This window comes from Paramisgurnus dabryanus, chromosome 5 (genome assembly GCF_030506205.2).
Source record: "Paramisgurnus dabryanus chromosome 5, PD_genome_1.1, whole genome shotgun sequence".
NCBI lineage: Eukaryota > Metazoa > Chordata > Actinopteri > Cypriniformes > Cobitidae > Paramisgurnus > Paramisgurnus dabryanus.
The window spans coordinates 22,328,179-22,354,117 of NC_133341.1; the positions used below are offsets into that span (position 1 = coordinate 22,328,179).

Sequence of the window (25,939 nt, forward strand, 5' to 3'; positions counted from 1 at the left end):
TTTGATAAACATTCAATTCAATTCAATTCAATTTTATTTATATAGCGCTTTTCACAAAAGTCAATTGTTTCAAAGCAGCTTTACATAAATAGAAGCAGTGAAAATCACAGAAAACGACAGATAGCACAACAAAATACATGAAAGCTTGAGCAGTTAAATTTGCTGCGGCTATGACTCAATATTATAATTGCACGTATTACTAAAGCAACGTATAGAAGAGGAAGCTAGGTAAAGCCCAAAAAGGCTGCCTCCCCGGGGTGAAAACATAAATATTTATGTTGTGACAAATTGTGATGTTAAGGCAATTTTTTAAGTTGGATGGACTTTGGTCGTTATGAGCTGAGGTTACTCAAAAATTTGTGTGTGCGATTAGGTTAACTTGAAATTTTAAGTTTACTCAACTTTTTTTTACAGTGTAGAAACACATTTAAAAGTGCATTTTTGGTTAGGAGAGCTTTAACTCTTTCACCGCCATTGACGAGATATCTCGTCAATGAAGAGAAAACGCTTCCCCGCCAATGACGAGATATTCCGTCTTTCCGCAATACCGCTATTATCCACCAGGTGGTGCACTTCCGCAACTTATACAACCCGAAAGTAGCGCCTCACGTGAAAGTGAAAGAACTCCGTGTATGTTTTAAGGATCGCTCTGCATCTGATCTCCATCAAAAGTCCTTAGCAAAAATTTAATTATCTCAGCTTTTTGCTCAAAATTGGGTGTTTTTGAAGAAACCTACCCATGTTTAAGAGGTGATTACAAGAGAACTAATGAAGGTAGGATGAAACGTTTTTTTTTTTTTTTTTTGAAAGCAGAGGCTCTGTTCTTTCATCTGATATATTGTTTGTTTATATATTTAAAGAAGAACATTTTCTGGAAGGCATTAAACTTTTGTGAAAATCATGAAAAATGCTGGCGCTGGCTGGCAACTTTTTTTTTAAATGCTGGCGGGGAAAGAGTTAAAGAGAACAGTGCGCTGCAAAAAGTGCCTCTTAGTTTTTTCTTCTTGCTTTCCAGTATAAAAAATCTATTAACAATCACCCTCACACACCTCTGTTAGTAATAGGTGCATCGGATAAAAGACCAAATATGGTCAATACTCAGAAAAAAAACGAAAGATCCTACACACTATCAGTCTTGCAACATTTTGGTCACATGACCTTTATCAGGTATTATTCAGTATACATTAAATATCTAAAAAGTCTTAAAGGGATAGTTCAGAATTGAAAAGCTCAGATGCAAAACTCTTTAAGTGCGTCTGATATGTTTTTACTAAATTAGATTTTTACTCCAGTTGACGCAAGAGATATTGAAAGTTTTCTATTAAAAGCCCCAAAATAAATAAACATTTACGGTTTATCCTATTGAATAGAATAAGTGAGTGCACTTAAGGACAAAATTGTCCCTGCTGTCACTTGGGTAGCCTTTTAAAAAGTACACCTTTGTACCTCAAGAGCTCATATTAGCATTTCAGAGGTACATAATGGTACCAAAGAGTGCATATTAGAACCTCAAAAGTACATATAGGTACCAAATGTATATACATATCTGCTAAACATATAAATTATACATATTAGAACCTTTTAAAGAGTGCAGTCTAAAAACAAACGGTGCTTAAAAGCAGTGTTTCACTGGCACGTTATTATAGGGGAACCATTTTAAGTGCCATATAGCACATATGTAGTACCTGTGTAGTACCTGTGTAGCACCATAGTGGTGCTATATCACCCCCGGATGGTTCTTCATAGGTGCTTTATAGGTGCTTTATAGCACTAAAAATGGTTCCTCTATGATTAGAAGCTTTTAGTGCTATTTAGCACCATTTTTAAAGAGTTGTATCTACCCTTTAAAAGGTTCTAATATGTACCATTTACATGTATATGTTTATAGTTACCCACAGTGGTGTAGTGCAGGTTATACACAGGTATACGAAGTATACCCACTTCTTTATTCGATATTTAATTCTACAAAAAAAAAATGAGGACATAAATTAAGAGTATCAACATTTCTCCAGGCATTATTATATTTGTGTACATATATAGATATGTTTCTTTAATGTTTTTAATATATTTTTAATATTTTTAATTATTTGTATTGTATGTGTGATATGTGGAATTGTGTTGTTAGAGCTACAGGATGTCTTGAATTTCCTTCGGGATAAATAAAGTATCAATCAATCAATCAATCAATCAATCAATTACTACACCATTGCTGCCCAAGTGACAGCTTAAAAGTATTCCAAAAAGTTGTGTAGTGATTTATATTAATGATTTTCTTAAGTAAAGAAAGTTCTGGTTGCAGAATAGTCTTGGCTGTTATCTACTAGAATAAACCTATAAATAATTAATAATAGATATAAATAAATGTCATATTTTAAGATATGCAAAGAAGACTTGTATTCCTTATACTGTCACAGTGTGTGTTTGTTTGGAACACATTTATTCCTTCAAGACGTCTCTTTTCTGTTTTATTCTCTCTCTGTAATCTCTTTTGGAGTCCGTATGAATAATTCAGCGTTCATGCATTCTGTCTTTGTAATGAAATACAATGAAAATGCTGATGCAAAATGCGAGAGGCATCACAGCATAGCATACCTTTGATATTATTTACTGTACTTTTAACACACAGTGTTATTTGAAGACTTGCTGTGGAACCTGAGGATGATGAACTGAGGATGTTCTTCTGACACTGTCGCGTGCGTGTGTGCGTGCGTGCATGTGTGTTTGTTTATGTGACTTAATTTTTTTATTTTCTTACACCACTTCAAAGAAGAAAGTGGTAAAATGTAGTTGTAGAAAACACTTTGAATCTTAAAATGAAATCTAAGTATAGTTAGTACTAGTAACAGTATAGTTGAGATAAATAAAACAATAATTTCAAAGCTAATCTTGAATAATTTATTTAAAATACACTTCAATAATGCAGAATCTGGAGCCTTTAATCTCATGATGTATCATGAATACACTAGAATTTTTTTTTAACATGAACCAGTGATGCAAGAAAATACATGCAAGTATCATGATAAGTTATTTAACAATACTGTATTGATTCTGAAAAATGCATTATTGGTATAACTTTTTTTAAAGGACAATTACTATGCAAATCATAATGGACATAATGTGTGTTGGCAGTGTGTGAACACAACCACTAGTGTTGGGCGATATGCTCCATTTTGGGATCGTCCTATCGTCAGCCTGGAGATTGCCGATACATGAAAGTATCGGAGGGCGGGACATTAGTTTACTTATTTATTTATTCATTTTTTACTCACTTATGACAAGTCACCATGTTGATGGATAAAAAGAAGCACTGGTTCATGACCGCAACCTTCTTATAACTGATGCCATTAATCCATCTGTGTCACAAGTCCAGGCGCTCTAAAATTTCCTGCGTGCAAGGAAGCGGGAACAACGCACTCGCTGGGTTTTAACTAGAGATAGGCCGATATATCATTGCCCTGTGTTTTGCCTCAAAATGGACACAAGTAATGTTTTTTAAAACTAGTTATTTTTCTTAATTAAACTAAGCTCTAGTCCTAGTTTAAGATAATTCCTGTCCGGGAAACCACCCCTATAGATATATATATTTGTAGTAGTAAAGTGCTAGAAATCAATATCCTTTGCTGATAGTTCACGTCAGTGGCGGTTCTACACGGAGGCCAAGGGTGGCCCGTGCCTCTGTAGACATGTCCCTGGCCACCCCTGTGGCCACCCCGTGCTGACCAAATAAAAAAGTATAAGTTTATTTTGATTTTACACGCGAGCGCCAAAAGCGGAACTAATGCGACGCAACGTTCTACACGGGCAAATTAGAGCGGCGCACCCAACCACTGTAGTGGGTGCTGCTCGGCGAGTGTCTCAATTCGTTCCCAACCTCTTGATGTTGAGAATGTGTATGCAGGTTCGGGCACTGGTAAGGACTCTAGCTCACTTCACATTGGGACACTGTTCACTTGGTCTCCTGTGACGTGGCTGCGTGTTGTGATCATTTACAGCTGTTACTTATCAACAACCCGCAAGACCAACATCTCGCTAACTTTTTAAAGTTTACACATTGTAAAAAGTGCTGTAATTATGCTCTTACATATACGTGCATAAAATTGGAGGAATATAATTAAATGTTACATATAAAAATGTTAATATAATAAATATAAATGTTAATATAATAAATATTATTTTAAATGTTGATTAGATTGTGGTCCCTAACTGTCTAGCAATGTGTGTTTATATGTAAACTAAAACAAACGTTTGTCTTTATAAAAGTTTGCATTTCATAAAGTTTATTGAGTAGGCTTGCATGCTTTTCGATTGGGGGGCTTTATAAAAGAGCCCAGCTCCCCTTTTGCACCTGCAATCACTCTTGTATCAAATAAAAAAGTATATGATTGTAAAGTAAAATAAAGTTTACGGGGTAGTTTCCCGGAAAGGGACTAGTCCTAGACTAAAATAAATGTAAGAGCTGTCCAAACTAAAAACAACTTGCAATGCCATATCTTAAAACACAGCTTTGTTTTGCTTCAAAATGCACACAAGTAATGTATAATGTATGTTAAAACTAGTTATATTTCCTAATTAAACTAAGGCCTAGTCCTATCTTAAACTAATTCCTGTAACCACCCCTATAATCTTTAAATATAATTTCTTGCCATTTTTTATGTGCCCCTCTGGTAAAACACTGGCCCCTCCTTGGCCCCCCTAGTGAAATTTGTCTAGAACCGCCACTGGTTCACGTCATTGTGGAGAGTGCAGTTCATGGTTCCATAGCACCCTCACCTTTTTTAAGTTCAATAAATGTTACTTTTTTTAAATTGAGACTTGTAACATTTGGCATCATCATTGTGTCATTTTTATGATGTAAATTGAGTGAGCAAAAGCAGTATCGGCTCCAAATAATGGCTCAAGAAAATCGACAGTCTGTATCGGTCATCGGCTAAGGCTGATGAAACAAAAACGGTATCGGCATCGGCACTGAAAAATCCATATCGGTCGAACCCCAGTTTATACCCCTGCATGCATAACAACCTCTCTAGTGCAAGGAAATGTCAGAGCCGCGCGTATTACAAGCTTATGTGTGAGAAGGAGTCCGAGTCATGCGCATTCAGATCCGAACAAGAGTCCAAGACGTGCGCATTAAATCCAGGTGTGTGCGAGAAGGAATTTGCTTGCGTTACAAGCTCTCTTGCACAAAGTGTAGCCCATTAACCCGCAATGCGCATGTTGATGTGAAACTATAATAATAGTAAGAATAACCATTGCCAACTATCATCATGAAAGCCCGCTTTTGCCGATATGTCTGAAGATCATCGATACATGATACTATCAGCTATTGGCACAAACCTAATAACTACCCTATGATGAAAAGAATCAATTGATTCTCTTATCAATGTGAGGTCACATTAATAAAGCCCCGCCTAATTACAGTCCTGCATTACCATAGTTTCCACCCACAGCGAGTTGTACTCTGTCCACTAGATACTATTGTCTCAGACTGTATTAATCAGATCTACTTTACCTGAAAGCGTGTCTGTTTGTAAAGAAGTGAGGAGCTGTAGCTCATTTGCATTTAAAGGAACAGACATTAAAGCGGCATTTTGGACATGCTATAAAAAAATTCTGTGGGGTATTTTGGGCTGAAACTTCACAGATACTTTCTGGGCACAATTGATATAACATCTTGTAAAAAAGCCATAATAGGTGCCCTTTAAAGAAAAAACTACACAATTCATGACAGTTGTTCAATTTGGAGTTTACATCCTGACCACTAAATGGCATTCTTTTTAGCTCTGAAGTTAAACAATGACAGAAAGTACTAGCATACGGGCGCGCCACAATTTTTTTTTTGTTAAGGTTGGCATATGGTGGTGTGTTCTCAATAACAGCTTTCCTAAAATCGCTTCACAGTATAGCAGTGTATCCTAAAGTATTCTTGCTAATACACAGCCACAGTGAGGAAGAATGAAACTGTAATGTTGTATAAAGCTACTGTTTATTAATTGTCATTTACCGCCTTCTGGTTACCCATTATGCAATTTTTCATTTTCTGGTTGCCATCTGTGTGCACATGGAGGATCATTTCTGATGTTACTGATTTTACTTGGCAGTTTAGTTCCACATTTTTCAATTTTATGTTCCTAGCTTGAAAATGTTGCTAACTGCAGTCGTATAAAAGCTGTAAATGCGTTTAATGTGAAGTACAGGACGAATCTTGTGTGCACGCTGTACAGCAAAGAGCACTTCTGTTACATATGTCTCATTGAGTCAATAGATTCTTCATTCAATCGTACCTCTCTTAAGCCTTTGTGCTCACAGCTAAATATTTGACTGGTTACTGAGAGGCACCGGCCCATCATTATCATAAGTGACATATGACATATAACTATATAGTGGCTCAACCTATCAATGTCCTTTAGTTTCAAAAAGAGTGATAGAGCTTAATGCATCCTTAATTTAGTCTAGGTAGGATGACTCTGAACACAGGATGAGAATTGCTAAGGAGGGTGTTAGTGGGAGCAGGTGTTATTGAGACCCTTGTATTTAGTCTTATAGCAGAGATCCTTGATCCAGGATCAGCTTGCATCTGCCCGGTGCTTTGCCGTGTAACAGAAAATCCTAGCAAAACTGATCACTGAACAGCATCAAACGGCAATTCCCGTTATTGCTTTATGGATCCTGCACACGCAGATGGGCCTCAGGTGGAGGCAGGCAAGTGATTTATTTATGTTGGACCTCTAGACCTCAGAGGAGAAATGAGAGGGTTTATCTTTTTGAAGAAAGGATTGGCTGGGGTTAATGAAATGAGACCATTCTCTAATTGGGGGCGTTTTTTCTTCTTACGAGATATTTATGTCTAGTCACCCCCTCCCTATCCCTCTTGAACCGTTTATGCTGTGGACATGAAAGATACAGAGATGTGCAGCTTGCACTGTCAAAAACAAATGGTTGAAAAAATGGTCCCTACATTAGCTATCACTGGGGCAGTAAAGAGACTTGTAAAATCTAACAAAGTAAAACTATCAAATTCTACACAATTATGGCAAGAATGTTGGCACCATTTTTCTCCAGAAAATGCAAAAATCTAGCTTATTTACAGTGGCAAGGCAAGTATATGAACCTTTTGGAATTTCATCGTTTTCTGGATAAATTTGTCATAAAATGTGATCTGATCTTCATCTTAGTCAAGGGTATTGACAAACATAATGCGTCTAAAAATAATAAAACAAAAAATTCTGATCTTTCATGTCTTTTATTTATAGTGCTTGTGAAAAAAGTATGTGAACCCTCAAGTTAATGACCTCAAAAAGCTAATTGGAGTCAGTTTTAGAACACCTGGAGTCTCGTTAAGATGAAACATTTGGAGGTGTGGTCTACAGCTACTTTGACTGATAAAAACCCCTCAAACTTTTGGAGTTTGCTCTGCACAAGAACAACACGCTTTTTACATAAAGCTTGAAATGGTTACAGAGTTATTTCAAAGACTTTAAAAAAATCACCAGTCTACGCTTAGGCAAACAATCTACAAATGGAGACGCTTTGGGACTGTTGCTACTCTACCAAGAAGTGGGCGCCTAGTAAAAATGACACCAAGAGCACAATGAAGACTCATCAATGAGGTAAAGAAACAACCCCGAATGACAGCCAAAGATTTGAATGCATCATTGAAACTTGCTTACATCCTTGTACATGATTCTACAATACGTAAAACACTGAACAAGCGGTATCCACGGCAGGAAACCACGTAGAAGCCACTGCTTACTAAAAAGAACATTGCTGCACGCCTAAAGTTTGCAAAAGAGCACATTGACACTCCATAGCGATATTGACAAAATGTTTTTTGGACTTTTGATTAAACTATTTGGAAAAAACACACAGTGATAGATCTGGCGAAGAAAGGGCACGGCATATCATCTTTAAAACATCATCCCAACTGTTAAGTATGTTAAAGAAAACAAATGATTTGGGCCTGCTTTGCTGCATCAGGGCCTGTCCAGCTTGCAATCATTGAGGGGAAGATGCATTCACAAGTGTATCAGACAATTCTTCAGGATAATGTGAGAATGTCTGTATGTCAGCTGAAACTGCGTAGAAGGTGGGGGATGCAACAAGACAACGACCCAAAACACCAGAGCAAGTCCACAACAGAATGGCTTCAGAAAAACAAAGTCCGCCTTTTGGAGTGCCCAGAGCTCAACCCAATAGAAATGCTATTGGTTGACTTGAAGAGGGCCATACACATGAGAGATCCAAAGAATATGACAGACCTAAAGCAGTTCTGCCATGAAGAATGGGCTAAAATTCCTCCTTAACGATGTTCAGGTCTGATCCACAGCTACAGGAAGTGCTTGGTTGAGGTTATTGCTTCCAAGGGGGTCAACCAGTTATAAATTCTAAGGGTTCACTTACTTTTTCCACTGCTATTTTGAATGTTGAATGAGTAAAGACATGAAAGATCAGAATTTTTTGTGTACTTATTTTAGACGCATTATGTTTGCCTTGACTAAGATGAAGATCAGATCACATTTTATGACAAATTTATTCAGAAAACCATGAAATTCCAAAAGGTTTTCTTGCCACGGTAATTCTCATCCTTTAACATTTCTCTGTTTATTGCCTGTGTTCACTGTAAACACCGCTTACAGGGTTTTCTCACATTAACAGTAATGAGGTTAATGTTTCTTGCATGTGACTACACATCGTAGGAGTTTCCCAGCCCCTGATAGATTTGTTGTTGAGGATTTTTCAAGTAAAGGTTTCTAAATGCGCCGCTGCTACAGAGTTTCATCACTCGAGCCACGCAGAAAGCGCCAACTGTGTTTGTAAATTTATTACCGGTCTATTTTTAGCATCAGGGTTTATGCTGCAACATATTTATCCCTAAGGAAAACACTATGCCAGTGCGAGCGCTGTTTATGTGATGGTGGTGTGCATTCATTCATCTTCAGGAATAAAAGACAGTTCGGCCTATAAGGAATTAACTTGTGTATGGATTTTATTTATTTATTGCGCGGCCTATCACTAATAAGCCTGTGCCTTTATCCGAGGGTGACTTAAAGTACCGTCACCCTTGGATAAAAGGGATTAAAGGGAGAGTCCCTTTAACAGAGTGAGGTCAAATAGTTTGCTCAAGAACACATTAGTGATGGCTCTTTAAGGGCCTTGTGGGATTTGAACCTACAACCTTTCAGTTACAGTACAAGCCTAAATCTTTAACTTCTTAGCTGTTACTATGAAGCTATAAGTGGCAGAAGTGCCTTTTTATCCCTGTTGTTAAAAAATGTTTTTAGACCGTGAAAAGGAAGCTAAATAGAAATGCGTATAAACTTTTTACTGAATGCTTTTTTGAAGAAGTAAAATGGAAGAACTCTAAAGAACCATATTACAACCTTTGTTTTTAAGGGTGTACTGCTAACCATTTGCCGTAGTGCATAAAATTTCTCTATGAGATTAATGCAACATGCAGATTAGATATCATGGCCAGAGCAGTTAACTAGCATTTTTCTTTTTCCACATTATTTGCATAACAAGTACTATTTGGGGACCCAAACCAGGCCTGGAATTCTTTACTCATTGCATACTTTACCCTATTTTAAGTGTAGTTGGACATGATCATCTAGTGGTCAAGATAAGTGCAGTAGGCATGTTTGAGATGTTTGTCATTCTCCTGCTGTTACGCAGAGAGGCAGGGACCAGTTTCCCACCTGCCTCTGGCCTGTAAAAAATGCTAGGTTGTTTTTAACCAGTGGCTGGGTGAATATTAGACAGATCACACAGTTAGGTTAAAAATTACAACCCAATTTCAACCCAATTGCTGGGTTGTTTTAATCCATGGTGGGTAACAACAACCCAGCATTGGGTAATTTTTAACCCAACTGTGTGTTCTGTCCAATATTTATCCAGCTATGGGTTAAAAGCAACCCAGCATTTCTTTCAGAGTGTGCGCAACCTGAAATAGGGAGTATACACTCCAACAAATGCTGGGTTATTTTCAACCCGCCATTTGGGTCAAAAGGGAAAAACCCAGCTGTTAAATATACGCAGAAAATAATTATAGTCGACCCAAATATAAAACAGTGGGTTAAACACCTGAGCATTTTGACCCAAAGCTGGTTTGAAAATAACCCAGCATTTTATTGGCTGTAGAAGAGGCAGCCTCTGTTGGTGTATTATCATAAAAGCTATCATCATCATAGCTCAGTTAAACCTATATTTAGTTTCCTAACTTCTTTCCATTACTGAAATGCTGAATATTTAAAGCTGGCATTAAAGTGCCCCTGTGGTGAAAATCAAGTTCTTATTGTTTTTTACTGTTTATGTGTTGTTTTTACAGTAATATGCTTTAAGGTAAGCCATGTGCACATTCATCATTCAACTCTATTGTTGAGTATTTGAAGAGTTTGGTTCCAAAACGCGATAAACGGCATTTAAAAAAAATAGTTACCACCAGTGATGAGCAGTAACGCGTAAGAAGATTAAAGCAAGGGATTACAATTGCAAAAACAGTAATTAGATTACTGTTACTTACCGGTAGGCAGGCTGCGTTACTGCGTTATTTAACCTTGATTTTGTTTCGTGAGATTGTCTCGTGTTATGACAATGACGTATGAGCGCCGCGTCCGCGCCATCAGTCGTTTTTAACAAGAAGAGACAACATGGAGTGCAAAAGGGAGCAAGACCATGCAGCGTTTAATGCTTGGAAGTACCGACATTACTTTGAGTTTAACTCGGTGACAAAATCATCAGCGTCCGCTGTACACTGTGTGGGAATAAAACTTTTATCTACAACAAAAATTCCACCTCAAATCTGAGCAAGCCGGCACAGGAATGTGAAACTTACTGGAAAAAAAACCCTGAACCCCCAGCTGATGTGACCGCTGCGGCTACATCTCATATACAGTGTTACGATGTAAATAGTCCTCCTCAGATTGGTATTACAAGACGTTCATGCGAAATCTGATGTAAACAATACACTATATATCTATATTTCATGGATTAGAAGGTAAGAAGTTCCGTTTATATTTTGCATGTTGTCATCTGGACTTCTGTCACAAAATACTACATTTATGATGCTAGAGCATCTGTATCTCAAAACAGAGACCATACACTGATGCTTAACCTGTAGACCTTTTAAACGATGTATAGTAAATGTAAAAATTATGAATTTTTGTAGACAGTAGGCTGTATAGATATTGTTAGCAGAGTAAAAAAAAAACGTCATCCCGCCCACAAATTAGTGCGCGTCGAAAGGTTTAAAAAGAGAATGTTTAATTTGATTCAGTGTTAGATGATGGAATATGCAGAAAAAATTGAATTAGGCTAAAAGGTCTGTTGCTTTATAGCATATTCAGGCCCGTGCATCATGTTTTTGAAGAGTAACTTAGTAAAGTAACTAATTACTTTTGAAAATAAGTAATCAGTAAAGTAAATGGATTACTTTCTTGGAGAAGTAATCCGTATTTAGTAACTTATTACTATTTCCAAGTAACTTGACCAACAATGGTTACCACCAACATCAGTATTGTATCATTGTTTGGTCAGTTTTAAAAAGAAAATTCTTAATTTTATGCAAAATCTGATATCCGCTATGTTATTCTGTTATCTTTTCTTCTTTATTTTCCACACCACGACAAACGCCACTCTTCCTTCTCTGCAAAATGCAGTAAATCCATTTAACCAATCACAGAGCGCCATTCCACCCATTGTAAACAATAAGGGCGGTGGTTTGAATACACACAGAATCCTAGTTTTCCTCATCTACTTTGTGATCAACAAACAAACAAAAACAAAATAATACTTTTGATGGCATTGATAAACCTGTGGTGGTTTTCTATGGTGTGAAAGAAACGTAAGTCATCAAAATCTAATAATTTACGTGAGAGGCACTCGGGCAACGGAAAAATCACACGACAGCATCAAGCTTCTGCAAAGCTAACACATTGACCCCAGGGGATCTTATGAAAAACTTTCCATTATTTTACTCTAAGTCAATGAAAATCGAGCAAGACCAAAACAATTTACAGCTGATCGCTGTCAAAAAAGTTCAGCGACGACGTCCCAAGGATGACAACAGTAATGATAGTGTTTTAACTCTTTCCCCGCCATTGACGAGATATCTCGTCAATTAAGAGAAAACGCTTCCCCGCCAATGACGAGATTTTCCGTCTTTCCGCAATACCATTATCCACCAGGTGGCGCCCTTCCGCAACTTTAAAACCGAAAGTATTGCCCTATGGCAAGCTGCTGCATGTCCGTGTCTGTTTTAAAGATCACTCTGAATGGGATCTCTATGAAAAGTTCGTCACAAATATGGAATTATTTTTGCTTTTTGCTCAAAATATGGTGTTTTTGCAAAAACCTACCCATATTCAAAAGCTGATTGCAAAAGAACCACTAAAGGTAGGATGAAACGTTTTTTTTTGTTTGAAAGCAGAGGGTCTGTTCTTTCATTTGTTATATTGTATGTTTATTTATTTAAAGAAGAACATTTTCTGGAAGGCATTAAACTTTGGTGAAAATCATGAAAAACGCTGGCGCTGGCTGGCAACTTTTTTTTAAAACGCTGGCGGTGAAAGAGTTAATATGACAAAATGTTTTGATTAATGCCATTAATGTTTTTTATCGGTGTATACCACTAGTCAACTAAATGAATATAACATGGCAATGATGAATGCACATTTATATACTGATTCAATACATTTATAGCATTTTAAATAAAACCTAGTCATGGATTTATTGCATTTTGCAGAAAATCTAATTATGGATTAGAATTTTTTATGTTATTATTATAATCTAAAGATGCTATGTGAAAGTTTGTAACAGAAAATAGTGGTTTTCATCTTTCTTGGTATAGAAAACAAATTTTTTCTGAAATTAGTCTAAATCGATTTTTTGCTTTTTGGAACCAAACTCTTCATTTCCTCCATAACATTGAGTTTTCAAAAGACCACAATTTAATAAAGATAACTGATAAAAATTTTGTGTAGCCTACATTTTATTTTGGTTATACCAGATCTCCCACTTTCATTTAGAGAAATTTAAATGTGAGATTCTGAAATCGAGATCAAAATTTCCCAGGATCCGTTGGGTCGGGAAATAAAAAATTCCATGCAGATAGCGGTGCAACACAGAGTGAATTTTAAGGTGGGTGCAGAATAGAACCTTGTGGGAGCAGACCTCTATTACAATGCCTTGCCGTTAGAGCAGTGTCAGAACGGCGCTTAAGATAAATAAATGATCAGCCAGAAACAAACATCAAAGGATGTGTGTGTGCTGCACTGTGCTTCAAAGGGAACATGGCCTTCACACCCGGACTGCCATAGAGAGAACGTGTTCATGTTGCCGTGTGTGTGTCCAGTTGCGCCTTTGATTTAACGAAAAACGACAACAACAAAATCAAATTTTCGCTAAATATTAAACTGCACCAAACCATACACACTCAGGAGCCACCCATCTCCTTTCACCTGTCCCCCAGTTGGCCCTAACCAATCTACTTTACTTAAAGACAGACATTTTGAGGTTTCAATACTCATTTATCATTCCATAGCATCTTTTCGCTCATTTCTTCCTCTTTGAATCCTCAGGAGCCAGAACACAATTCTGTCTGTTTTGTTTGTAATGTCAGTGTTATCTAACCTTAGATTTATTTTCTCTATTTTTCTTTCCCTTTGCAGCCCCTCTCTGTCTCTCTCTTTGTCTCTCTCACCGCGCCGCTGGGCACATCTCATTCTGTCTGTACATCTATGGGAATGTCTGTCCTTTAACCGCCTCTCTTTGCACTAACTGATAAGTGTGTGTGCAGGTGAACTGCTTGTGAACCATGCCTCGAGTTTGAACCTCATTTTTGTCCTTTATTCTCTCTGTAAAGCTGCCATTGTCTTTATTTCGCCACCTTTGGTTATACGAGTGAAGTCTGAGCCATTGTGCTTAGCATGAATGAATAATTTTATCACGGTGACTTAGAGTTCAGCATGCATATCTGTTTTTGTGAATTTGCAGTGCAGCTACTGTGTGTGTGCCATGTGCATGTGATTTTTATCCATGTTAAATCATTTTAAATAGTATTGCATTTTAGGTAATACATAGTTATTTCTTATGCACCGGCTCCTTCTCTCTCCCCACACTTTCCCTACCCTGTATTCAGCAAATATTCATACGCTACTATGGAAGACTATGACGTGCCGTCAGCCGCTAGCATCCTGGCCTCAGTCAAGGAACAGGAGGCTCGCTTCGAGCGTCTGACCAGGGCCCTTGAAGAGGAACGCCGCAATGTCTCCCTGCAGTTGGAACGCGGCACCCTGCCTTCTGATAGGTTGGCGGGCGGCACCACAGGCATGAGCAACCAACCGCTGGCCTGGCAACAGATGGTCATGCAGGTAAACCATTCCAGCTTGGCCAGGCCTCTGCCAATATGTGTGAATGGACAAATCAGCCAATGCCTCTGATTTTGCTTCATATCCGTTGTTTTCATGAAATCGGTCCATCGGAGGCAAAATGAATGGGAGTGATTGATGCCGTGTCTCATTTTGGCCTCATTTTAGACCAGTCCTTCCTGGCTTTTTGTGTTATGTTTGGCTGTGGTATTACTCTGGATGTGTTGTCTTCAGTCACTCATTATCTGTTCCCAGGATGAGATTTCTTCATACTTTTCCAATCTTGTCTTTGTGGTCCCATTTCTGTCTGGCAGGTGCTTATTCAAATCATATCATAGGCTCATTGTATTGCGTTGTTACAGACAGCTACAGTACTTGTTCACTGTTTTGTTAACACTACACTGCATCTAAATTAAATTGACTCTCAAAATATGCCTGCGAGTCTTTAAGATTTAAAGGAGTCATGTATGTGGTTGTCATTCTTCTTAAGTGTGACAATAACTCTATTTATTGGTCAAAAAAGGACTGACAGATGTACTGAATTCAATTGCCGTTTGACTTTCCCGATTGCTTTGGGTTTCTCATGGTGCTCTGTGGTCTATGACTAACAATATAATTTATACATGGTATGTTTTAGTCTGAACCCAGGTTTGATTCTCCTTCTCTTTTGGTCAGCTTTTATTATGCTGTTTTGAAAGGCTGTGAATTTTCAGTATGCTTTTGCTATTAAAGTGGACACCACTTGAATGCAGAAAATATGTACAGTATTAGGAGTTCACCTCTTCGTTGCGTCTAGATCAAGCACTGCTTCACAAGACAAAAACCTTTTATCTTCTTTTCAACAAGAAATATGTGATTTCTTGTTGTGCAAGTTTAGTTGAGTTTGGAACCACATCAAAACCTTTAGTGTGACTAAAACATTATTCCGTTGGGTTTAATAGCATGAATTTCCCTCAATTGTTAGTGGTCAGCAGTCAAATCAGTGTAGATTTTAGTGTAGTGGAGTTACTGTATACCACATTAGCTTTTCCAAATGACTAGATGAAGGTGAGGAGTCATTTTGGTTTTGGCCATGCATTATTCCTTTAAATGCTCATATTTTTGGCCTCCGTCTGATTGTTTCATCAAAGTTGTATCTTTTTATAACTACACAGCTGATGGTACCTATTGACGTCAGTAGTAGGAAAAATAAATAAAGTCAGTGGTTACCGTCAACTATGTGCTTACCATGATTTATCAAAGTGTCTTCATTTGTGTTCAACAGAATAAAGAAAGAACAACATGTGAACAAAATTTTCATTTTTGTTGATGTCTTTTAAGACCATTTAAATGTAAGGAAAAAAAGGTTTCTTTAAAATTACTTATTATGACTTAATATAAAATATTCCTTTAATTTTTAATGGCCTGTCATGGACCACAGTACCACATATGAGATACTGTTTGAAAGCTTAGAATCTCTTCTTTCTGCAGATATGCATCACATTGAGATATATTTTACTGTAAGAAAGTTATTTACACTTAATTTACACTACCCCCCCAAATTTTTAAAATAATTTAATATTCACATATTTCATATTTTTTCAAATATGACAAACATGGGCAAGTCTTCTATCAAATGAAAGATCTTATTCACAGGAATAAGGTTACATTGTTATGTTTGTTCTATTATCATGACATATCCAACAATCTTCGAATGAATAATGAGGTAAAAAATTATAAATGTATGTGAAACTTGAGCGTGAACTGCCTCAGATAGCACAGATAGCCACAAATGATACACCATCTTTTATCTTGGGTCCTACTCTACAAAATGAGTCTATTCACAGCATTTTCTTTGGTTGTGTGCATGAATAATCCCTTGCTATTTATTATATGTGCAAAACAAAACAAAGTATTTTTATATGAAAAATGTATTTTCACTCACTTCAGTACAATTTAGGAAATTGTTCCTCGTCATCTGCGCCTGTTTTGTTTGGTGTGCCCCAGGGATCTATTTTAGGACCTTTATTGTTTTCCCTTTATATGCTGCCTTTGGCCCACATTTTTCAGAAGTACAACATTTCTTATCACTGTTATGCAGATGATTCTCAGCTTTACCTTCCAGTAAGGCTTGACACCACTGCTTCATTTGATGTGTTATTGGAATGTGTAGATGAAATCAAAAGGTGGATGACAAATAATTTTTTGCAGCTAAATGAGGATAAAACAGAGGTTTTAATTCTTGGTTGTCCGGCAGATTCTGTTCCTGCTCTGAAAGCCCAGTTAGGTCCTCTCTCAACAAAGTTTGTTGTTGTTGTATGTGGTTATGTGTGACTACTTCAGCATTTTCGACTGAGTTGTTCGTAAATGCTGCAGACCATATTTCCCACTAGTTCATGTCAAAAAATAATCATATATATAATTTTACAAATTGTAAATATTAGATCAGCCTTGATTACATATCACTATCACAAGTATTTTAAATATATGAGGTATTGTTTATATTTAGAAGATCAGCCAGCCCTAGACTGTGAGAATAAATATGTCAATAAATGTCCTTAGCTGTCACTGGGGCAATGCCCTTTCAAAAAGTGCTTCTTTGCACCTAATGGGTTTATATTAGTACCTCAATTGGGACCAAATGTATACATATCTGTACCTAAATGGTATATATTAGGACCCTTTTAAAGTACTGCCCCAGTGACCACTTTTTGACCCTTTCTGATAGTGCAGTGTGTTGTACAATCAATATTATAAAATAAGTTAATTTTCAGCTAAATTCTCACACTGTAGCAAAAAGCCAGACTCCATGTTATCTGCATTTTAATTTTTTTTTAACTGTCTGATGCCCTTACCTGCCTCTAAAGCTTCTGTGATTTGCTTACCTTCTTCCTAACATGACAGCTTAAAAATTAGTTTGCCCTTTCTCTTGTTGGTTTCTGTCAGACAGACTAGGTGTCAAGGGATCAGTTTGCAAGAACAGGTCATTATCATTTGGCTAGACTGCTGTCTTCACATCCTTTCTCAATTAGAATTGTACTGCACTGTGATTTAGACCAGAAGCTGTTGGGTAATGTTGATGATGGGTGCAAAAGAGAGGTTGATGTACTGTAACTGGTGGTGTAACTATCCTGGATCTCTTTGTCTTGGGTTAGTTTAGCTGTGTTCATAATGGTGTTCTGATAAACTTGTAATTCATAAATAATTAATGTAAAAAAATAATTAATGTTAAAAAGTCAAACAGATAAGGTTTAGAAAATAAACCTGAATTTAGAATGGACTAAACTTGGTATCAACATACTTCATTTTAGATGTTATACAAGGGCTACGTGGAGGCTTAACTCACAGAACCCTGCCGCTTACTTTGTCATTATAGTCATTGCATATTTGTTTATACAATATTTTAGGTTACCCTGTTTATGGTTTGTTGCACTTTAATGTTCATTTAACATATTTTACCATGTTTAAATCCAATTTACATATTTTTCAATTGTGTAGGGCTGTCAAAAGATAAATCACGGTTAATCGCATACAAAATAAAAGTTTGTGTTTGCATAATATATTTTTGTGTGTTGTGCGTAATTATTATGTATAAATTAATACACATACACATGTATACATTTAAAGGAGACATATCATGCTAAATCCACTTTCTTGGCTCTTAAATGCATTTTGTTGTATATTTGTAGTGTTTATAAGTACATAAAAGTTGAAATTAGTCTCTTCAGGTGCTTTGTTGATATCTTTATATTCTGTTTTGGTCATATTTTCCAACCGGTTCTGATTTTTCTATTATCTATTACGTTTTTTGAACAATTACGTCACAGTATTTGCAGCGGAACTGCTAAATAAGGACATCGACTTCCAGCCCAACACTACGAGCAATCCGCCATTTTATATTTCTCGCTGCGATATTGTAGTCCAAGCTCAAGGATGCAGAAGTTACGAGAGCGTAAGAAATGTACTCACATCTGTGGGTAAAGTCATTTTTCTGTGCCCGAGGCACTTTAAGGATAACTACTTCACCAATCTCCGCCAGTATAAAGAAGGATTTGCCGATAAGACTTCGTCTGATTGAGGGGTCAATTACTTCTTTCTTTGGAGACGACGAGCAGAGCACTTCGGTAAGCAGTTTATAACTTAAAGTAAAAAAGTAAAGTACACGGTGGTCATGGTTTAGCAGTGCTGTTTCTCACTCCGAAGGCTGCAGCCTGCGGAGATCGCTTTTGGGCATCAAGCCTGGTTTAAGTTAACTGAGCATCACATTTGCAAGTCATGAGCATATTACAACAACTTACGATTAACTAAGAATAATAGTAAACTTTATAATTGTTAATATTCTGAAATAAGACCGTCTTGATGTCGTATGCAGCCTAGATATGCGACCTCCGGAGGCTGCAGCCTCAGACCATTGCGATACCTCCATATGAAGACGTTGTTCTGCAGGTTCGTCGTCTTCATTTTCCTCTCAGTACGTTTCCGACTCTGGCGCGAACATATAAGGCTGGATGGACAAGTCTTCCGTTGTTGACATTTTGTGAATAACGAGTAAATAAAAAGTTTCTGTGCAGCTAGATAATCGTATCTCTGCTATAAAACTACAAAAATGGCCGAACGGGGTGGAGTTTAACCGAGTGTCACCTCTGCAACCTGGAGAGGGGGCAGGGTATGACGTGCATTTAAAAAGACAGTACCAAAACGAGTTGCTCTCAGATGCACATCAGAAAAGGGGTAGAAAGGGGGCCTGTGGGGCTATAATAATGAGGAATTCAGACCCAAGCATTGCAGTTTCGCTTTACATAGACCACAAATAGATGATTTATATGTAAAAAGGACAGATTTAAAAGCATGATATGTCTGCTTTAAGGAAAAAATCAAGTATATATTTTTATATATAATATAAATTATATCAAAATATAAATATAAAATATACATGTAAATGTTTCTAAAATACATGCAATTCATGTGTGTGTGTGTGTGTGTGTGTGTGTGTGTGTGTGTGTGTGTGTGTGTGTGTGTGTGTGTGTGTGTGTGTGTGTATATATACAAAATAATTACATACAGTGCACAAACAAACTATTATTTTGCATACGATTAATCGTGATTAATCTTTTGACAGTCATACAACTGGGTGATTCTCGCAAAATAAGACTTATGAGGTGTCATGAAACATTTTGAGAAAAAAGTAAATGCTATCAAGAAGCATACAGTTACAAACATCTCTTCATGTACTATTTTGCACATTATTTCAAATGACAAACCAATTTTGTAGTTTTTTCCACATTTAAGGTGAAAATTTTCATTACCGCAACACGTCCATGACTGGATTTGGGTTCTTTGACATGGAAATATTTCTAATTAAAAAATCTAAAAAATAAAAAGCTTCAGTGCATGTTATACTACTGTATAAACATTTACAGTAAAGAAACATGTGGTATTTGGTGATCATTGGTAAATGTAGAGACAATAATAAGGAATATAAATGTGTCCAAGACAAATTGTCTCATCCTCTGCAACAATTTTCAATCATTGTTTAAGCCCTCAAAAAACTAACATTAAAAAAAAAACGCTTAGGTTACTCACGTAACCCCGGTTCCCTGAAATAACGGGAACGAAGCATTGCGTCAGTTAGCTGACGCTATGGGGGAAACTCCTGTTTACTCCGTGACTGAAGCCTATTGGTTAACGTCTGTACAAAGTACAGACCAATGACGTTTGAACCCGCGCGCGGGAGGAACGCGTCCTTATATAAGCGCGGTTCAATCGTCAGGAGCTCATTATAATTCGACTGAAGCGCGCAGCCGAATAACACTAGCTGCGTAGACGTTTGTAGCACGGCAAGAGACGCAATGCTTCGTTCCCGTTATTTCAGGGAACCGGGGTTACGTGAGTAACCTAAGCGTTCCCTTTCAATACGGTTCACTTCGCATTGCGTCAGTTAGCTGACGCTATGGGGGAACGTAATCCCATCACGCCGTGCATACACAACGTACTGAAGTGCCTTACCGGAGAGACACTGCGTGTGGCCCTATACCCGGCATATTCACAGCTTTAAAAGCAAATGTGTAAGCACCATATAAATTGTTGACGCGCACACGGTGGGGTTTTAAACGCACCGGGGGCACATAGCATAGCACTAGACGGCGAGGTACCGAGCGCGCCGCGGCTGTGCGAGATAAGTAAATTCAGAGTCACGTTGGTGAGCTCGCTGAGCGCACCGTGGTGTACACATAAAACGCATGAGCGTGCATGATTGAGCCGAGAGAACCTGCGCTCGTAGGGCAGGGACGTCTAAGCTGTACAATCTGACAACGTAGACGGCGAAGACCAGCCGGCCGCGTAGCAGATATCAAATATAGATATAGATACCCCTGTAGACCAAGTTCATGAAGAAGCCAAACTCGCACAGAGTGGGCTCTATATAGGACATAGCTCATAGAGGGGCGTTTGCCAGTGCGATGGTTTCAACGATCCATCTAAACAACCACTGTTAGCAACAGACATACGTAGTGAGTGATCTGCGAAGCTCACGAACGGCCGATCTGACTATAATATGCGGCAGAACGGTTCGTAGCGTGGGATTATACAGATACCACAATAGTGTGAACCCAGGTGCACCCTCGAGCGCATCGGGATGCATATAGGTAGTATTATAGTGCACAGATCGGTGAGCTTTCCAAGCGCGCCGTAAATGTGTATTGACTATAAATTGCACGGGCACAGGTGAACACTTGAATACATCGTGAATGCATATAGATGAATCAGAGTGTTATAATGCACAGGCCGGCAAGATTCTCGAGCGCGCCGTCATGTGTTCTGATAATAAATTGTGCGCACACGGGTGAACTCTTCAGTGCACCGTGAATGCGTATAGATAAATCAGTGCACAGAACGCGCCGTGAATGTGTACAGATATGATTGATGAACGTAACGGTGGGCACCCAACGCACCGTGAACGTACACAGATGAACAACAATGTATGTGTCACAAAGCATAACACAGCTGTGTATACAGGTGAGCTTTCCCAAGCGCATCTTATTGTATACCAAAATGTTATAGCGTGTACATGTGAGCTTCTCTAAGCGCACGGTGGACGCATATAATTAAAAACCATATCGTGCATACAGGTGAGCTAATGGGCGCACCTTTAATGCAACAAACCTCAGTAGTGCGCGAAGCAGGGATGTCGAAGCTGTAAACTGACAACGTGGACGGCGGGGACCAGCCGGCCGTGTCACAATTGTCAAATGAGAAACCTCTAAGACCATGCCCATGCTCTAAGACAAGTGAGCATAATTGTCACGGGAGGTGATAACGTCAACGATCCATAAATAGCCTGTATTGACAGGTGCTCTAGTGAGTGATCTGTGACGCAGATGAACAGCTGATCGTCTGATGTACGTCAGACGTATGTGTCATACAGGACCTTGGACAGTTCCAGAGCGCTGTGCCTCGGGCACCGTCCGCATCTGAGAAATGACAGGCTTATGAATAAAGTGAATGGCCAGCCGTAAAAGCATGGTTCGCTGTTACCGCCGCCGTCCGCATCTGAGAGATGACAGGCTTGTGAATTAAATGAATGGTCGGTCGTAAAAGCGTGGTTCGCTGTTATCACGGCCACATAGATACAGGTAGGGGAGAGAGCCGCCGTGCCTCTGTAGTGAGGAGAAAAGTGTTCCACCAGCGATTCGCGGGGGGTTTTGACTTTCAAATGTCACTAGACAGAATGGATCAGACTTTGCATAAGGACGCCTCGTGAAAGGGGTCCTAGCAGCTTGTGTCAATGTGTCATAAGGCACGTAATGTAGGTCGTGTCCCACGGATGCCATCTCCGCACGCCCATCGTAATGGGTTAATATTGGTAGTTTAAGCATGAGATGCGTATCACTCTGATTGAACATAGCTTATAAAGCGATGCAATGAGTTTATAAAGGAGATGACTCGTCAGCTTGTTCAGGGGGCGAGATCTCAGTCTGGTTCGGTAAATAATGAAACCACCGTAGATTGCCCGACCGCATTATCACAATAACACGGTCGAGAGTGCTGCAGTGCTAAATCATCCTCTTAATGTACCGTATTCACAGTACAAGGTGATTTATATGAGACAAACGGCGTTCCACGCGCCGAAGGCTGATTGCCGTCGTAAAGCGTGTTCAACCCACAGCAAATGCTGGGCTAGCTCGTAATGACAGCACTTCATGCAGCAGTGTGTAACTTAAGCAAGCTTCCCGGCCGTCAGCTCGGGGCGGGACCTTTGCTTAGTAAAACTGAAGTGGACTTATGAACAGAATGCCACGATATTCAGCTTTCTGAGGCTCGTTAGAGGGGTACGTGCGCCCGTCTTAAACGAGATGCCGCGCGCGTCTGACTGTGCGCGCGCTTTAAGCTTTGAAACTTATTGTGGCGGGTAGCAAGCTCACTTGAGGTTGATATTACCCTTAATATCTCCGAGTATTGGAGCGGAGGTGTGAGCGTCTTCGGATCCGCTAATATAAATCAGCTATATGGCCGAAAAACGTCATAAACCGCTTGGCTGTAAGCCTTTGAGTGGCCGTCCGGAGAGGGCGCGATTCAAACGCTTGGAGCCATGCAAAAGTCTGAGGCTGTCCTTCCTCTAGGAAGAGAGAATAACAGCCGTAAGACCGTGCTCGTTTGCGCCATCAGCATCGTAGCGGAGAAACTGAGGTGGGCTGCGAGCGAATTTGGCAGAAAGGTGTTAGAGACACCATACAGTCGTGGGGTGTCAATACACAGTATATGGCCAAACCGGGGTTTTTTCGGCTAGCGTCGATAGAATTATGGACAGCGGGCCGTGTGTGCGTATTACTGATTGCTTGTCAGTAAGGCGATAAAGTGTTTAGAGACACCGTGGGTGTCAATACACAGTATAGTAAGCACGGAAATTACTCTTTTTAGAGGAATTAAATACCGTTCGCCACTATAGTGAGGTCGCATAGCCGACAGTATTACACAGTATGTTTGGATAAACAGCACACAGAAAACATTTCAGGGCAGTCCAGCCGAGGCGCGACATAACCCCTTTTTCCCAGACAGTTTCGTTCTCTGTTGATGCAGCTATGCTGCGGAGACCAGAGCTCAGCCGTTCAGGTGCACAAGCCTCAGTAGTGACGGTGACCGAACGGCTCACGGAGCAGGGTAGTATGTCTAGGTGGTTTAATGTCAGACTGAACCCATCGCAGAGAGGAAGTCTGCCGTGAGGCCCGCGGTTTTGCCGTTTATTAAAAGGGCAGAAAAACCGGGTATATATAAATATAAGAATGTACCAATATTCAGCGCACTGATATAGGACGGGACTGAATAAAGGGAGGTATTCGGGCCTCAGTATATTATAAACAAATTCGTTCTGCCTCTGATTCCGTCTAAACCAGAGAGAAATTACCAGGCAGACGAAGAATGAGCTATCTGAAGTGAGATCGGCTCAGGCCAGTAAAGCTCCATAATAAATGTTTTAGCGCTCCAATAGAGGCGTGTCCGCCTTATCGAGCAGACGAATGAGATCGTGCCGCTCCAGGAGGGGAGGGGCATGAAGCTCTCTTATAATGAGTGTTCTTGGTGCTCCAATAGCGGCGAATCGGCCCTATCGAGCAGACGAATGAGATCGCGCCGCTCCAGGAGGGGAGGGGCATGAAGCTCTGTAATCGTTGAACACTGGACAGCTGCATTTAGAGGCAGCGAGCCGTAATACCGCGTGCTAGCTAAGCCGTTAAGAGACCTCACCACTGTGGGGAAAGGAGCGAGGGACTCCGCGAGCGTGGAGCACGAGTGGCTGTGCTATGACAGAGACAGGGGCAGACCGCCCGTGTTTGCTTGTCGTATGCATCTATCCAGGTCTACGGTTCCCCGCTTGTTCATCTCAACAAGAGAGGAATGGCAGAGGGGAGCAGCAACACAGACAGAACAGCCATGCGTCGTGACGGTATCACCCGATGCACTCGGGGGATTAATATATGTGCCAGAGATCTCGCCACTGAATGTGAGAGGAGCGAAGGGACTCTGTAAGCATGAACGGTTGCGGTGTGACAGAACACAGGGGGGGTTAGTCCGTGTGTGCTTGTCTATGCATCCATCTAGTCTCATGGCTCGCCGTGTGTTCATCCCGGCGAGAGAGGAACAGCAGGGGGAGCACGAAACATGGATAAGACAACCAAAGCATAAGCGCGGTCCCGGCGTGGGAGGTGCCAGACCGGTAACGCGCTCGGAGGAAATTCATAGCAGAGAGGCTCACCGAGCCGCTGTGCTGGACGCTATTACAACAGCGCCTGCTCTTTTAGCTTATAGCTTTATATTCAAAAATATTGATCTTACCGGGCGGCCGCAGGGGAGACCTCGTCAGGCGTGTGTCCGCTGCACAGGGCTCGTACCACGGCAATCGAAGGCTATCTTCGGTTCTCGGCCGGAAAGCGGCAGGGGAAGACGCTAGACCTGGACTCTGCTATCTTCGGTTCTCAGCCGGAAAACGGCAGGGGAAGACGCTAGGCCTGGACTCCGCTGCAGGGCTTTTGTCAACGGCGAGGTAAGGCTTCTTCTTTTTCTTCGGAGCAGCGAGAGGTTCGCGCTGAAGGAGAAAATAATGAGCTCCTGACGATTGAACCGCGCTTATATAAGGACGCGTTCCTCCCGCGCGCGGGTTCAAACGTCATTGGTCTGTACTTTGTACAGACGTTAACCAATAGGCTTCAGTCACGGAGTAAACAGGAGTTTCCCCCATAGCGTCAGCTAACTGACGCAATGCGAAGTGAACCGTATTGAAAGGGAACTGTGACACTTAAGATGGCTACCAGGTAAGCAGTTCATATTTTTTCTCTCCAGATAAATGTTGAATTTTTGTCATATAGTACCTAGACAACTTTTTAGTTCTCATTACTGAAACATAAATGCATATATTTAATGTAATATCATGTTGCGGTAATGATATTTTTTGATAATGATAATCTAAAAATTTCAAGAATTTTTAAGGACATATTTTTTAAATCCTCTAAAAATAATGGTTATAGTAAGTTCAGACCTTAATCTTATATGTCCAAAAAAATTTGGCTTTAAAGGCTTTTTAAAAATTCTGATTCTGGACACCTTCTAAATCTGGATTTCATGAGAATCACCCAATTGTGTTTTATAAACATGTAAAACGCACTTTACTATATAATTTTTTAAATGATTTAAAAAGATCTTAAATGAAATGTCACCATTTTTACTGCTATAAGAATATTAAATGCTGTAAAATGTATTTTTCATTGATAGTTCATGTTCAACTAATTTAACTAATGCAGTTAACAATTAATATAATTAGTTATATAATAATAACTAGTTAACAAATGGAATTTTAGTGTAAAGTATTACTTAGTGTTTGTTGATATAGGTATATTGCTTTGTAAAAATCCTACAAATTTCTCAGAATATTCTCTTGTTTTTTTTTTTTTAAGGCTCTTAATAGCATCTACAACAACAATGCTTTAACAAGCATCATTGGTACAGCTTATTCACTTTGTATCTTTGTAGAGGTATCACGAATAACACGTTGATGCATTTTGTAAGGTACATAAAAAACAAGGACAGAGCTCATTTACGGCTTTATCTTTGCT

General features: G+C 39.3%; 1 protein-coding gene across 11 annotated transcripts in view; it reads left to right on the forward strand.

Annotated features, from left to right (window-relative positions):
* The window catches only part of arvcfb (ARVCF delta catenin family member b), a 282,072-nt gene that overhangs the window by 108,161 nt on the left and 147,972 nt on the right, over positions 1-25,939 (forward strand). For 9 of the 11 annotated variants that reach the window (XM_065250334.2, XM_065250330.2, XM_065250328.2 and 6 more), the window contains exon 4: positions 14,132-14,363. The exons of 1 other annotated variant lie outside the window; for it this stretch is intronic. In XM_065250334.2, the coding sequence (XP_065106406.1) occupies positions 14,151-14,363 (213 nt within the window). In that variant the 5' untranslated portion in view covers positions 14,132-14,150. Of the gene's footprint in view, positions 1-13,661; positions 13,778-14,131; positions 14,364-25,939 lie in introns of all 11 variants that reach the window. One more of the 11 variants, XM_065250329.2, reaches the window with a different exon arrangement.